We start from the raw sequence: 16,230 nt of genomic DNA on the forward strand, positions 1-16,230 counted from the left end.
AGTTCTTCAACTCATTCCTTAAATTCCTCTTCAATTCAATACCAGTTCTTGTTAGATTTGTAATGACATGAATGATCCCTTGATCATCCATTCATTTAGATTATTTGGAGTCAAATGGGGTGTTTTTCCATGTCCCTAAGTCCCTTGGCCAGCTGAACCGAGCCTGCAGACCAAAACCCAGTCAAACAGCTTGCTAATTTTTGGCACTGTTTACTGGGCCGGCCCTTCAGAGGAGGTCGACCGGCCCATCTGGGCTTTAGGATCCGGCTTCCTTTGGGATGCCAAATTTTGCCCAGTTTGGGCTGAGCATGTGCTTTGGTCATTTAGGACTTTTCCTAACCATTTGTGACAACTTTTAGGGCCCTACAATCAAGTTGAAACTTCTCTCTCTGAGTTGGATAGCTCTCTCGGTTGCTTGGCATTAAATCAAGACCCAAGGTGAGTGGGGTTTTTGGTGATTTATGTTTGAATGTTTATATGTATAAGCAATGGTTCCAAACCTGATTTCCTTGCTAAGAATGTACATTCCATTATTAACTCCAATGTTGCATGCCTAGGATTATATCTTGTCTATATTGTACATGTAATGATATATTACAACTCATATGTTAAAATTGTTGTTTTTATAAGTTGATCCCATTGATGGTGATTGGTCATGAATTTTTTGATTATAATTGTTGTTTTAAACTGATATGCATAGTGGTTGCTTGTATGACCCTGTGTTTTTGATTGGACGTGTATATGGAACACGGTGTACTCTTGAACGTAGCATGTCATCATCTAGTACTCATGGTTAAGATGGAAACCTCGAACTACAACCCTTATCAATAGGGGTTTAGGTGCTGATAACTAGGTTCCTGACGCTTGGAGAAAGGAATTAACCCAGGGTCAGGTGTACTTGATTATCGGGATCTGCCCGAAGGTTTGGTACTGGGTACCAAGCGTGGAGGTGGGCTCCTAGTGGTATTGGCCGAGGGAGTACGATGGCGATGACGAAGAAGTGACCTAAAGTACTCTCCTCGAATCAATACTATAGTTCAAACCACTAACTTAGTCTGCCTGTTAGGGGGATTAATAAAATGTAATCATACATGCATCACGTGATTGATCGATAATTACATTTATTGGAAATATTGCATGCATCATTTGTATGTTCTGTGTTTTCCCTCTCATTGGGCTCAGTGGAGCTCACACTCGTGAAAAACTCCTTTTTAGATGACTGTGCAGGTGATGGACTGCCGATGTGTGAGCTCGTGGATGATGATAGTGAGGATTTTGCAGAGCAAGAGCCTGAGGAGCATGATGGTTCTTGCAGTTGTGACCAGTGTGCCTACTCTTAGGCTGGCCTGATGGATTAGGCCGTGCTTTTGTTTAATCCCTTTTTGTGTATATATATGTAGAGTTTTATATATGTAAATACACTCTTTTGGATGACTGTATATATGGTTTTTGGGGTATCTAGCTACCCGTACATATACAGGATACCATATGGTCCCAAATGGACAATCTTGTAAATATTTAATTATATATATATTTTTTTTCGCTGCTTAGTTCCACTGCTCTTTTGTTTGGTAATTGTGTTGCACTGAGCTTCCTGACTAATCTTGGGTGCGGGATTCACATCGTTTCATACTACGTCTGATCCGTTGAGACAGAGTGTGACAACTCGGGCATGACTTGTTTCAATCAAAACCTAGTTTTCCAACTATACGAATTGAGGCCTAATCATCTTGGATATTTGATCATTTAAACACACTCGAGGTGAGGCTGCACATTTGCTTGTCCAATGGATACTGATTTTTTTTTCCCCTTATTTATACACTCACTAATAAAGGTGGAATCAGATTAATAAGATGATAAAAGATCAAAGAAACCAAGCAAGCAAAAGTTAGTTTATTAGCAAACAATTCAATACTTTTCTCTTTTTCTCTGTACAAAAAAAAGATCTCAGCATCACCACCACATCACATGCCATTGTGGGTTTAGAGGTTGGACAAAAAAACAAAGAGGTCCAGTACTGTTGACAACTAACGTGCGCAATGTGTTTCATATCCATGACATATTATTATTATTCCCTAGCTAGGGTCTTTTAGCATCCTTTCTTCTCTTTCACTATAGTAGTGGGCCCATCATGTTCTTGTCTCTGTTCCCCACATTCTCCTCCTTCCCTCCAACCGGAATCTTCTCTTTCCACTCCCCAGTCCTCGCTTAATAATGACTGTTGATAATATCGAACGGCCACAACCAACATGAATACTGCACATTAAAGATACCCCATTGAAGTACATTATCAAACAAACTCTTGTAAAATTATTGATTTGTCCCTCTCTCTCGTTTGACTAAAAGACAAAAATATCCTTACCTGCCCAAACACGGGCTACAACGGAAGAGAAATTCCACACCAGAGTAAAAACGGCAGCTGCAACGGCTTTCTTGTGAGTGCACGAATTCCAAGCGTCCCGAAACCGTCCGATCCAAAACTTCCCTACACAGTGTTGTGGGACCCAGTGGGTCTCATCATATCAGATGATCACATCAACGGATGGAATGTAGTCTCAGAAAATTAACCAAAGAATTTTTTTTTACCGTAAGCAGTGAGTTGGTTAGAATACGAAGAACAAACTTTTGGGACAGTAAAAACTGCGAAGAAACCTACAGAAGGAAAAAAATCCAAAGAGAGGTGTCAGCTGGATTTACTGGAATTTTAACCGTTTCTTGGATCATTGAGTGCTTTTACGCTTTTACCCACCCAATTTTGCCATCTTCCACACGGTGATGGAGCTTCCACAACGCGCCAAAACAAACAGCAAAACCGCCAGCTGCCATTACCAAAGTTTATACTTTCTTTAGTAATTATTCTCTTTTACAGTTTACTACTTTCTGAAAGAGAGAGAAAGGGTGATGTTGTTTACCTTCATTGTAGTGGCAGGGTCGCCAGAGAAGATGCTTCTGAGCTTCAACAGGAACTCATTCAAGTAAGGAAGGATAAATTTTAGTACCCAAATTGCTTCTTGTTCCCCCACTATATATTCCTCGTTTGAATCATCCATATCTGTAGCTCCCCTGTTATTTTTGGTTTCTCCAAGGGAAAAGAAGAGAATCAGACAAACTTAAAATTGATTAAACTTACTTTTATTAGAAAATTTATCGTTTGGGAGGTTTACCTGCAAAGAATTGATTTATAGCAAAAGATTGCAGCAAGATAGACAAGACCCATGTAGGAAATTGCAGAAATCAAGCTGTATGAAGAAAGGATCAAACAGAAATGAGTAATTGGCATTGTTTGGAACAGGAGATTATTAAGTGAGAATTACTATTTCAATGGCTATTTTTTGTACCTAAAATTGAGATCTTTGGTGAAAGAAGAAGAGAGCAGGTAGAATGTTCCAACTCCAAATACAAAAGCTGATTTTGATACATCTCTCCACATCACCAAATCCACTGAAAAGGAAAGAAGCAATGTGAAAGAAGTTTCACAATCAAGGAATTCAATTTGACCCTTAAAATTATATAACTTACCGAGGTTTTGCAAATTGTTTGGGGTTCTCTCTGGACTTCGGTCGAACACCTCTGAAACTGCAACTGAAGAATTTACAAATAAAGAAAAGAAATGAGTAGTGAAACTATCAAAGAACCCATAAGTCTTTAATACTGAAATTTTGCAAGGAATAAGCTTACTTGGAGGTGGTTTTCTGAGAGAAGGATCGATTAGAGGAGTAATACTAACTGGGCTTGGCTGTTTATTCACTTTCGAAAAGATGCGTTTGGGTTTTTGATGTATCTGATGGACTCTCTTCTCTTCATTCAGAACCTTCTTGGGTTTTGGTAGATCAATTACCGGGCGATCTATAACCGGAGATGACTTCTCATTCACATTTTCTGAGATGGGTATTGGGTTTTCAGGAATCTGGTAAACCTTCTTCTCTTCTTCTTCTTCTTCTTCTTCTCCTTCTTCTCCTTCTTCTACTTCTTTGAGTTTCTGTTGTGAAATGCTAATGGGTTTCTCTTCTGCTATGTTGACTTCCTTTACGTCATAGCTTTTCTTCTCTACCTCAATTTCCATATCATCTTCTTCATCTTCTCCTTCATCTTCTCCATCAGCATCAATACCATCATCATCCACCCCTAATCTTTGAGGAGAATTTACCTGACTCACATTGCTTACGCTACGCGACATGGTCTTCACAGTGCTAATCTGGAGCTCCTTAGATGGTTCAGCAAGGACACTATAAGAATCAGATTTGGTCTTCCTTAACTCAATTGGGCTTTTTTCATTTACATCATCAAACACACCAAGCTCCTTACAAGAATCATCAGAAACTCTATGCGTTTCTGATCTTGTTTTCCTAATCTGAGTTGGGTTTTTCTCAATTGAATCAACCGACACGGTTAACTCCTTACAAGACTCATTGCTTAATTTTTTCAATTCAGATCTCGTCTTCCTCATCTGAAATGGGCTTCTCTCATTCCACGTCTTCCTCTTCCCAGCCACTCCACCATTCTGATTCCGCTTCAACCGCCGGTAAATATTATGCCCATTATCGCTGCCGCCGCCGCCGACGACCTCAGAAACCTCCTCGCCATTGAAGACCTTGATCCCACCTTTGACTTCATCGCTCTTCATTCTACTCTCCCAAACAGAGCCCGCAACAACACCATTCCTAGGTGAAGCTCTTCGTCTAATAACATCCATCTTTACTCTCCACTAACCACTTTTGAGAGCTACCGCACTAACAGATTAATCAAAACAGAGGAGAAAACTTTAAGCTAAAGAAACAGAGGTTGGTGGTGAGAAATAACATGGGATTCCCTTAGAGAGGATTGAGTTACAAGGGTGGAGCTACTTTTCCCATCAAGATCTGTAACAGTATAAAGAGAAGAAGAATTAGGTGGGGTTAAATCATGAATGATTTGCCTTTTAACGTTGGTTTTCCTTGGCTCACCTTTGCATCAAAGGATCTTCTCTGGGTGTCCTGTTTCCAAGGCACCCACACACCCAAAAGGTCCAGAGACCAGAGTTTCTCACATGCAGATGATGAGGAAGCTGAATCTAGCGGACGAGAGAGAGAGAGGAAAAAGAGAGGTCTGGTCCCTTCTGCAATATGGGTTTTCTTTACTTAATTTGTCTGGAGGTTTGGTCTGGATTCTGGAACTGAAAAATTACTGAAATTTTTACAATTCTTTTGTCTAGGTTGGGTTGTTTTTGCCCAGTGAGAAGCTGTGAACCTCTTAATTTGGGGAACAACTCTCCACCCTACCCTTCTTAATTTGGGGAACAACTCTCCACCCTACCCTTCACCAAATAGAGGACTAGAGAAGACGAGTGAGCCGTAAACATTGTGGCCGTTAAAAACTCTGGGAGGATATCACTTTCTTTGACGTTGGAACAGTTGTCTTTTCCATGAATGACCGTTTATTAGCTGTCTGTGGTGGAGGAATGGCTTAGTTGTTGTGAACCATTGGAGGGATAATCCCTGCATGTCACTTATTAAAGAATCAATGGGTGTTTTTGTTATTTCAAAATTAGAAATTCTGAAATTATCAAAAACACCCAAAAATTAATCCCTAAAAAATGCAATAGGTCCCATTTCTTTACAATATAGTGGTGGCCCATTGAGCTGAGCGGTTGATGCAACATTGAAGGCTTATGGTTTCTATTAGAGGTATTAGATATTATTCTTTACTAAAAGCTTAGGGACTACATTTTTTTTTTATAATTTTGTAAGACCCACCAAGGGGTCAAGAGGGGTCAAAATTGCTACACTACTTACTACCTACTACTATTACTTAAAAAGGGGGAGGGGGGGGGGGGGGGGGGGGGGGGGGGGTTAGGAGGGTCCAACACTCAGACCTCTCCTTGGTCTTATGCTGGCTTCCGTTGGGTAGCTATTGGCAGTTTGGCACTGAATTAGAAGCTCATTACCACTAATTCCGTGGAGGGTGAGGTGAGTTTCGATATGATTTGATCAATCAAGATTATTGTATAGATAAAAGGGATTTTTTAATTGATACCCTTAAGGTGTCAAATAATTTGTGATCTTACTTTTCTTTTTTATCATTATAGTATAATATATATATTTTTTCCAATGAGTGCAAAGTCTATCATTTTACATACGTGTTCGGTAAATATGTAATATGATGGCAACTTTTGATAATGATATAAGGATATGTCATTTTCAAATAATTTTTTAAATAAATTTTAAGAATAAGACAAGGACAATTCAACTATACAAGTGTAACTTAGGCAATCCCTTAGATAAAAGGCTTCTTAGACCCTTTGGATAATGCCAAAATTTGAACAACCGACCAAGTACTTGACTCGTTGTTCTGTATCTCACCTTTTTTTTATTTTTTGGATAATATTTTGTTTTATATTTTTCTTCTACCAAAATATTGGTTGTTTAGATCATAATTGGACATAATTGATAGAAATAGAGCTTACTTTTCATCACATGGCATAATCCTTTTGAAATGATAGTACCTAAACCTAATCGGACTGTCATGGGAGCGTTCAATACCTATTAGGAGCATCATCAAACGTTTCTTTAGTGGCCCAACCAATTGTGGAAAACATTTTACATTTGTTATCGTATTTTAGAGCATGTTCTTTTCATTGTATTCATAGGGAAATCGATTATGTTGCTGACTTCTTAGCAAGAAAGTCATGTCGGTAATGTATACAACAGTTTGGTCAAATTTCACTCCATGATTGAAAAAGTCAAATGGCCTTACAACTGGGTGTTCGAATTTTGATTTACCGTAAAAAAAAAAAAAAAAAAAAAACTAAATTACACCATACCACAAAAAATAGAAGAAAAAAAACAACCTAAACTGCCACTTGGTAGATATAAACGAACATCTAGCTTACCAGATTGCCTATTAAACTAATTCTTACTCAATTCGTATAGCTGAAAAAAAAGATATAAGATCAAAATGAAAAAAAAAATTCACCCAGACACATGAGTCAGAAAATTACTATCCTGTCCCTCGTAAAATAAAAAAATCTCATCCAAGTTGATACTCTTACACGTGCTCTCATTAGCGCCCACGTTGGTGCAAGGACCACATGAGCAGCCCTAGGCAGCGATCTCTTGGCCAATAAAACTATATATCTGTAAAAGTCTTAAACAAAACTTAGTACCTGAAATAAATACTATATGAAACTAAGGAGGGAGTGAAAAATACTGCATAAAGACTAAATCTTTTCAACAACAAAAGAAAAGGAAAAATTTTCCTACACCACCCCAGGTTCATTAAACATCCCCTTGCATTTATTGGAAGAAGTCAATAATACCTCCCAAGTAAGGCGCTATTCCTTCTGCCGCCCATCCAAAGACCGCGATCAAGGGATTCTCCCTTGATTGTGGCTAAAGGAAAACTCAGTCCTCAAAGAAATGCAAAAGAAAGGAACCAAAAAAAAACACACACACAAATAATGAAGAAGCATATAGATGGAAAGGGTAGGGGAGGAGAATCCAAAATATAATAAAGCATCATTGTTTCAACTTCTTCTTCTTCTTCTTTTTTTCTTTTTTTTTTTTTTTTTTTGTCACTAATTTTCTTAAAAATTGGTTATCTATTTTACTTGATTTTGTATTCAAAATCTTTTAGTATTAGGTCAACTTATAAGTATCTAATGAAAGAAGGAAGGTATTTTGCATAAGGCAAATGTTGGAGTATCTATAATACCTAAAATATTTAAGAAGCACATTAATGAACATACAAAACTGCAAATATATGGTAGAACATTTAATATTAAATTTTATTATTAGTTAGCAATTAGGATGTCCTTTCTTTTTGGTATTTAGGAGGCCTTAGATGTTTTAATTGATTGTAGCAAATTAGTAAATTTAAAAGTTATATAAGAAGGGGATTGCTACCAGGTTGTGTGGCCCCTGCACTAGCATAGGGGCTAATGGAAACACACATGGGCATCCAAGGGGGAGGGAAAGGTTGGTCATTGGGTTGTAAACAGATCAGATTCGGCTCGGATAGTTCTATATCTGCATCTGCATCTGATTAGCTATTGGACGGATTCGGATAGTGCTAAATGGATACGAACACCGTTATGGATCGAATATTTTATCCGTGTACATGTAAATATAGCTTTTCGGATAGTTATAACCTATCTGTATCCATATCCCTTTAGCTTTCGGACATATTAAGATAATACTAAACGGATACAAACACGGATACGGAAACGGATTTTGGCTATTCATTTACACCCCTAGTTGGTCATTTCACTGCCCATGTGAGAGCACGTAGGGAGCGTTGTCGGACATTGTTCTTTTTTCCAAAAATTATTATTCATATATTCTATTACCTAATTGAACGTAATTGAAACTACTTGTACTGAAAAAGGAGTGAGCTAAGTTGCATTGTAGCAAGCCTAGGCTTTGGTCTCAAGTTCGAGTCCTCACCCCTCCCCCCCCCCTTTCTCTCCCCTCCTAATTTACCACTTGTTGGGATTTGATTAGAACTCATCCTTTCTCTTTTTTTGGTGAATAGAACTCATCCTTAAAAACTAGAAAACAAAGGGAAGGTGCTTATAAGTTTTCATATTGGACTACTTATATCTGACGTGAGATTATTGTTTTTGTATAAATTCCCAACCGTTGCTATTGCTACCCTCCTTGAACTTCATCCCCACCCCTAACTGCCCTCTTGGGACGCCATCCTAGCGGTCTATGGGCCCATGTGACTTGCTGAGGGATGACCCCAAAAAAAAAAAATTTTGTTTTGTTTTTTTCAACAAAAGCTTTTGTTAACCAACCTCATTTGTTGGGATAGTCACACGGATTAAAATCCTTTGTTGTGCGAGCATCTGGTGGTGCGCTACCGTGTGCCCTGAGAACTCGACATGTGAAAAAAATTTCATCTCAAGCTTCGCACCATTGGATGTCGCATCTTCCCCGTGTCGAGCTCTTAGACCCGCACTATCGTGCACCTCCAGGTTAGAGCACTACAAAGGATTTTTCTTTTCCTCACCGCACCTACATGTCAATAGTATAGAAATTTATTTAACAAAAAGGGGAAATGGCCAAACCACGTGTTCCTCCTGTATGATCCACTGGTTCAATGACCGATAGTAAAAAAACAAAGGAAAGAAACCAACGCAAGTTACCACTTTAACAGTCTGATAATAAATAATAATACTCTCAAAAAATGATTATGATAATACATAGTTTGTCTTCTTTCTTCATATTTTATAACAAATAACACGTGGCAAGACATGAGTCAAAGCTTCCACGTTGCTTTGATGCTTCCCCAACTTTACATCCCCAGAGGCCCATTAGAAAAAGAGATTCGTGCTTTGGATAGGTCCAGTTGGCCCAGGCCCACAACTCTAGTGGCTGCTTATGCTTATGCAATCCTCGGTGGGCCAAAAGCCCAAATATAAAGACCAAAAATAATAACGAAGGAACTTTTATAATTAATAGTGACAAAGTAAACACCTGGTTGGTTGGTATTTTTTATTTTGGGCCTAAAAGCCCATTAGTTTTGATACGTTTGCTGCTGGCCCACCGGGGAAGAATGGAACCAAAAATCACAAAGACAAGAGTTTCATTTCGTCATCGACACACTCGTGAGAAAATGGACTCATAATATCATGATATTTTGATTGATACATTTGTCGGAATAAAATGGAATGTGAGCCCCAAGGGTGCGTAGGTTAAGGGCGAGATTGGAGGTGGGGTGGGGACCGGGGAAGAGCGTGTGTGTGTGTGGGGTAGGGAATGGGGATTAGTCGATTAGATTAGGTGGGATGTCTCTATCGGGATTTGTTGGTAATTTTCGTATCGGGATTTGTTTGCTTTCTTCGGAGAGAAACATTTGCTGATATATTATATTTAATTGTTTATCGGATCCTCTGTTTCGGTGGGGCCCACTGATGTTTCGTCGACGGCACGTGATTGGCCCGGTATACGAGAGAGAAAACTTATTTAATCTCTACCAGAAAAAAAATTAATTAATCTAATTGTGATTAGGTTTGGATTTGGACTCTGACAAGTATATTAGAGGAGGAAGTAATAATTTGTAAGGGTGGGATCTGGGAACGTAGGAACGTACAAAAATCTCTTTTGTTTCGTTGTTAATTGTAATTGATAATTATTAATTAGAAGAAAAAATATATTGTATAATGCCCTTGTCTGAAATGTAGATTAGCATGTCACTTGTTTTTTCCACATGAAAGTGTTATATGGAAATTCTGAAAATTTGGATGCTTAGGGAATAATGTGGATTGACCAAGTCAAAAACTTTAGATCTAGGGAGTGTTGGTGTGAACTAGAACCGGATCGAGTTTTGCCTCGGTTCTGAAAATTGATACTCGTATCAAACTTGTTCGGTTTTAGTTTTGTTTTGATTCCTATTCAATTCTTACACATTTTGGTTCTGGTTCATGTAGTCGATTTATATTATATATAAAGGAGGAAAGAAGAATACCTGATTGTATGGCCAACGTGGCTCTTGCGCCTAAACATAGAAGCACATGAAAGTACCACACTGTTCCCATGGAAAGGTGGGAATCCCGCCTAGGGTAATTCTTGCATGTGTGCTCCCATTGGACAACGCTTGTGCAGGCTCTATACGCCCAACTCTTTCTCTATACATATACTATGGTAACCCATATTTGATTTAGTTTTGGTTCTAAACGTCGGTTCTTATGTTGATAACCACATCATGTTTCTATTATGTTCCTTAATTTCAAATCGTAATCAAATTCTATACGATTCAATTCCAATTATTCGATCTGGATCCAGTTTCAATTTCGATTCTAATTTGACACCCTTAAAACTTTCATATGTTGGCATAATATTCATTGTATATCCATGCACTTCCATGTAGACCTTTGCTAGTCCTTAATTTTCTCTATAAATTATTCTGCTATTTGACAAATTTAAATGGATTGTATTGAAACTTGAGTAAGCGAGAATAGAATCCTGAGATCCACAAATGTATATATTTTAGTCTCACATGAACTACCACTTGAAAGTTATTGAACCCAAACCCTAATTAATTAAGTAGGGCTTTTGCATGTGATGAAACTTTTTTACTTTTAGGTCCCGTTTGGTAAAACTTGGTCAGGGATGGAACCCCCAACCCACCAATTTATGGATGGATAACAGGGGTCCAGAATAAGGGCCATTAAGTTATTTAGAGATCTTGACTTTCCATGATTCGATGGAGTCAAACTTTATTATGTTAATGCGATGTTCTCAGATAAGTTAATTTACAGAATCCCATATTATCATATTTTTATGGGAAAATATAATGTTGAAAGCCTGTATCATGCCTACTCTAACAAAGGTCAGATTTCTGCCACATGGCAGAATTTTAATTGGTGTAGGTAGATCCAAGTTATAAACTACCCAACTCATTTCACTGGTCATGAAATAAACTATCAGAATAATGTCATTTCACTCTGAAAAATTATGATTATAATTCTGCAAATTTTATTGTTTTTTGGGAGAAAATTTTCCTAGGGGGGGGGAAGTGTATTGTTCACACCTAGACACAATGTGGGCAAAATGACCACCGCACCCCTAATGAAAGATGAAAATTCTACCTCATAATGTTTCCCTACACGCTTTTATAAACTCCATATACACATAGAGGTCACACTCCCACTCCCCCCCCCCCCCCCCCAACAAAGAACTCTTACACTTTTCTCACTTAAAATTCAATTTCAAGGCATTTTCCCAGCTTGTTTTCGTTAGCCCTCGTTATAGTTTGTGGGGTAACATGAATCTTTACCTTTTTTATATTTAATAATTGACTGATGGCGTTGAAATCATGGCGGATAGTATGCACTGAAAAATGTAGAACATTGAGAGTAATATTATATCATATGTATGAGGAACTACTAATACTAGCAAGTGTCTTGGGAATTGGGATTCTCATATGCCTTCTCATGCCTTAGATGGGTGTGTGATCTCCATTTTGGTAAAAGAAGGATGGTCAGGAGCATGGTTCTAAGTATCGGTATCGTATTAGATGATATGTATCGGTTTTGCTAGTTACTGATATTCATATTGTGCCAATATCGTATTGGTAGCACGGTACAAATAAGAGGAAAAATAGTCAAAAAACTCATTTTTAAAGAAAATTCAGAGACATTTGTATCCGATATAGCCAATCTAAACCGATACCATATCGATAACATATCGATTTTACGAATCACCGATACCCATTTCGATACCATGCACTAAAACCATGGTCAAGAGAGTGGGCGAGAACAGTAAACCTTAAAAAATTTCATCACTTGCGATTTTTTTTTTTCCATGAATGGAGTTGGGAGTTGGGACTGATGATCCACAAGAGTCAATTGTCATTTTAACTATTTTAAGGTTGTTAAATCAGAGAGCCTTTTGAATATGTTCATTAACTCTTAAGATGTGGTTGGCGTTGAAAAACCGTGGAGAACTCAGTCTCTGACCATCTACATTAGCCACATTTGAGTTTTCTCTTACAAAACTATACATTCAATGTTTAGATTTACAAAACTGACCAAAACATTGACTCTCTCCACCCTTGTATTTTATTTTACCTTAATACCCCTAAATTCTTCCAACTTCTTCTTCTTCCCCGTGCCGCCACTCCCATTCCGTGACCATCCCACCTCTCCTCCTCCTCTCCTCCTCTTGCAACTTCTTCTTCTTCAACCGCCTTCATCCCACTCCTAATTTCCTTTTTTTTTTTTTTTTTTTTTCTTTTTTCTTGCTTCTTCCTCTGATCACCTGCGCAATGGAAACAGAAATAGGTATCTGTGGGAGTCAATTCTGATCCTCCGGTTTCGTATACGCCAGATTCTTAATCTTTGAAAACGAAGGGACGAACAATGAGACGGAAAAGTTATTCTTTCATCCATCTCTCTCTTCATCCGAGGTGAGCGTCGGGTTTTGTGGAACCCTCTTAAGTTTTTTGCCGTCCAAAGAGGAAGATGGTATGGAAGAACCGGCATAAGGTTGATCAGCCCAGATGGATAAAGTACTCGAAATTATAAAGAGCGAAAAAGACGAAGATACTACAAAATGGAGATCGATGATCGATCCTTGTATAGATATACATTTTTTTTTTCTTCTGTTTTTTAAAATTGTCGAACTCTTTTTCTTTGGACTAAGGAGACGAATTGGTCGTGGTGATGACTGTTAATGTGATTGTTACCCATTTGAGAAGAAAGACATGAAATCTAACAGAATATCTTCAGTCCCATGGATTCCAATTTTTCCCCTCTCCTTACAATCTTGGCTGAATCATTTCCCTTTCGTAAGAGTGGGATTTCTGGTTTCGTTTATGTTCTTGTTTTGGCTTTAGATCGAGGCGATGCAGTTGACTGTCGTTGCTAGTTGGAATCTGTAGTGTTTGGCTCTGATGTTGACGATGTGTGTTACAGGAGAAGGTGTGGGGCGGAAGGGGTTGCAGGGGGATGAGATTGTAGGGAGTTGTTTGTGTTCTTCGTCGACGGATGGAAGAAGAAGTGGAGTGGGTGGGGGCAAAAATGTCAAAAATTATAATATAAATGAACAATGAATACTGTTTTGGATAGTTTTGTAAACTCAAACTCAAAACAGTATATTTTTGTTAATTGAAATAATGAGTGGTTAGTTTTGTAAACACGAACCTAATAATAGCTAGTCAGGTAATTTCCCTTTATTTTTTAAGTGTCTGTCACAAGAATCACAAGAAGCTAAAACAATTTGATATGTAGTGGAGCTGGTGGAGGAATGGACTCTTGGGAGAACAACGAAGGTTTCAAGGAACTTAACGACTATTTCTTAGCGCGCCCTGAAAAAAAAGGAACTTAACGACCTGTTTGGCAAGACTCTCATTGAAGGCTCTCAGAGTGATTTTGTTGATTTACACACTACAAGTTGGGAACCTTTGCTAAAGAATGTAGGACCAAATTTTCCTACACCCACATTCACCGAGAGCGAAAATGAGTATCAAGAGAATATTTTGGAACATACTAAAACCCTAGGATGGTAGGTGAACCATCCTCTAAAATCAAGGGGTTTTAGTTGGGGAGGGGGGAAGGGGAGTGGTTTTGCCCACTGTTGGAGCGAGAAGAATAGGATCAAATGGCCAGTTTATTAATAAATCATCAGTAAATAGAGTATAGCGAAACAAGCCATAGATTTCTTAACAGCATAAATGTTTCACACCTGTTTTTTTTAAGTTGACTGATGATTTAATATACTGGCCATTTGATAGATTTCCAAATCTCCATGGATCTTGATAAGCCGTATGTTCTTCTCCGACCTCTATGGACTTTTCCCCTAGATTTAACAGTGGCTCTAGTTGAGTTCTGCTAGGGAATCAAACTTCTCTTATTTTTAAACCTGTATAATCAATCACAAATGAAGATGTAAGTTTGGTCAGAGATTCTTTACCACAGCTAAATGATATGTAGATAGTTCACCAAATTTGGCCCCAATGGTACAACTACTCAAGAAGTATTACAGGACCAGAGGAATTAGCAAAACATCTTGAAGCAACACGTTGTTACCCAGAATGTAAACCCAGAAAAGGAAAGGAGAATATTGCTCTTATTAGCCAATTGAGAGATATCAAGATGAACATTTACATCCCTATAATTCCAAAAAATATACAAAAGAATATATAATTGCCAAAAAATAAAGAGAGAATGTGAATCAAGATCAAAATGGAGGGAGCAAAAGAAAGAGTGACATTCTATCTAGACACATTTTTACATATGCTGGGCTCGAACATTGTACAACTTGCCCAATGAAATCTGAACAGGACTGCACCGACTCCTCTGCACCAAAAGACAAAAATCAAATTTAGGAAATGGAGAAACCATGTTGTTCAACGTCCAGAATCACTCATAGCATGGAATAAGCAACAGAAAAAGTGAAACAGAAGAATGTGATATCTTTGTTTTTTTTTTTTTTTTTGGGGGGGGGGGTGGGGAGAAGGTTGAAGAAGGTTTACTCTTTCAAATACAGGTTCAGCCCTCGTATAATTTGCTGTCAATCATAAATATCTCATCCCATCCACATCCCTAGTGCCTTCAAACTTAGTTCACCAGGTCATCAGACATTCATTCCCCTTGTCATCAATAATAGACTCTGTATACTGCCATTACTGTTTCCTTTTCCTCAGTTCTATGGCATCGTTTACTGATGATTTAGAGTGTACATTCTCTCCAAGACGGGGAACTTGCTCATGTTAATGAATAGACAATGATATCATGGACATCAATCATTTGATGTTGCCACTCTCAATTGGAGTCCGCAACAAGCGTTCCGGTTCCTTTTTTGCAGCACCAGCTTTCATCTTCTCATTTTCTGCTTCCTTTTGCACCTTTTTCTTTTCAATCTCAATCTGTTTACAGTTATCCTCATGGGCCCGCCCAAACATTCTCACAAAGTTGAGTAGCGTAGAAACAACTGAAGTGGCATACAACAAGAAACTGCAGACTGAGAATTGATAGATGCTTGAAAGAACGTAGAAAAATAGACGGCCCAAAGAGTGCACAAGGCTAGACATTCAATTGGTAGCAAGGCAGACATTGTACCAAACATTCAAAGGAAGATCCAGATGTAAATGATTGGATAAATCATCGAAGATTTTGCAGGATATTAAAATTCAACAGTAACAATTCTTCCAATTCAGCTGGTCCATATTAGCCATGGCCACATAACCGAAAGACCTAACGGTCAACCAAATCCAATTCCTACACACCTCAATAAGGTAAATCATTTTCCTGTTTTCCTTGGCTTCACATCCATAAAAATCAGTAGAAGGTTTTCGAAGGGCTCTACATAACTAGACGCTAAATTATGATGGAAGTTCCTCCCAAAGTCTTCCCCATGTGAACAGCCCACAGGAATCCAGCAAAACAAAGGAAAGGCGGTGTCTTAGTTCACTACATGCATTTGAAAGTCAACAAGCAACTTCAAATTACCCTCTTCCCAGCCTATGTACTCTAAGCTACATGACCCCTGCACCATTCTATTCTAAGGTACATCTCCCGTGCTAACACATATGCCAACAATTTTCTTGACCAATGCACAAGTACATACAAATCCTTCCTCACTACCCCATACAAAGTAATGCAGCTCAGATTGATTGGAAGCATGTGCATATTTGATTGAAATACCTTGCTCAAATGGGCAACGGGCTGGATCTTCACCAAAATAAAGGGCCAATGCATCAGCATTTCTACCCTGAAAAAACATGCGAGTCCTAAAACATGTTATGCAA

The 16,230-nt window shown here is 38.3% G+C and overlaps 2 protein-coding genes across 3 annotated transcripts in view; both read right to left on the minus strand.

Annotated features, from left to right (window-relative positions):
• Positions 1-2,013: 2,013 nt before the first annotated feature.
• Positions 2,014-5,005, minus strand: LOC122652893 (reticulon-like protein B21). Of its 2 annotated transcripts, none has more exons than XM_043846780.1 (9): positions 3,679-5,005; positions 3,520-3,576; positions 3,339-3,441; positions 3,165-3,239; positions 2,913-3,063; positions 2,750-2,819; positions 2,587-2,652; positions 2,363-2,485; positions 2,014-2,256 (listed from the first exon to the last, which is right to left on the minus strand). In XM_043846780.1, the coding sequence occupies exons 1-9, from the start codon at positions 4,691-4,693 to the stop codon at positions 2,090-2,092; spliced, it is 1,827 nt and encodes a 608-aa protein (XP_043702715.1). In that variant the 5' UTR covers positions 4,694-5,005; the 3' UTR covers positions 2,014-2,089. The 2 variants fall into 2 exon arrangements, with proteins under 2 accessions (XP_043702715.1, XP_043702714.1); XM_043846779.1 differs by having other exon boundaries at positions 2,015-2,256; positions 3,520-3,582; positions 3,679-5,002.
• A 9,906-nt stretch (positions 5,006-14,911) lies between these two features.
• Positions 14,912-16,230, minus strand: part of LOC122651414 (formin-like protein 18) — a 39,626-nt gene continuing 38,307 nt past the window's right edge. Inside the window, exons 17-18 of the mRNA XM_043844795.1 lie at positions 16,127-16,193; positions 14,912-15,413 (exon numbers count right to left, since the gene is read on the minus strand). Of these exons, the coding sequence (XP_043700730.1) occupies positions 15,226-15,413; positions 16,127-16,193 (255 nt within the window). The 3' untranslated portion in view covers positions 14,912-15,225. The remainder of the gene's footprint in view (positions 15,414-16,126; positions 16,194-16,230) is intronic.

Source organism: Telopea speciosissima, chromosome 2 (assembly GCF_018873765.1).
Source record: "Telopea speciosissima isolate NSW1024214 ecotype Mountain lineage chromosome 2, Tspe_v1, whole genome shotgun sequence".
Lineage (NCBI taxonomy): Eukaryota > Viridiplantae > Streptophyta > Magnoliopsida > Proteales > Proteaceae > Telopea > Telopea speciosissima.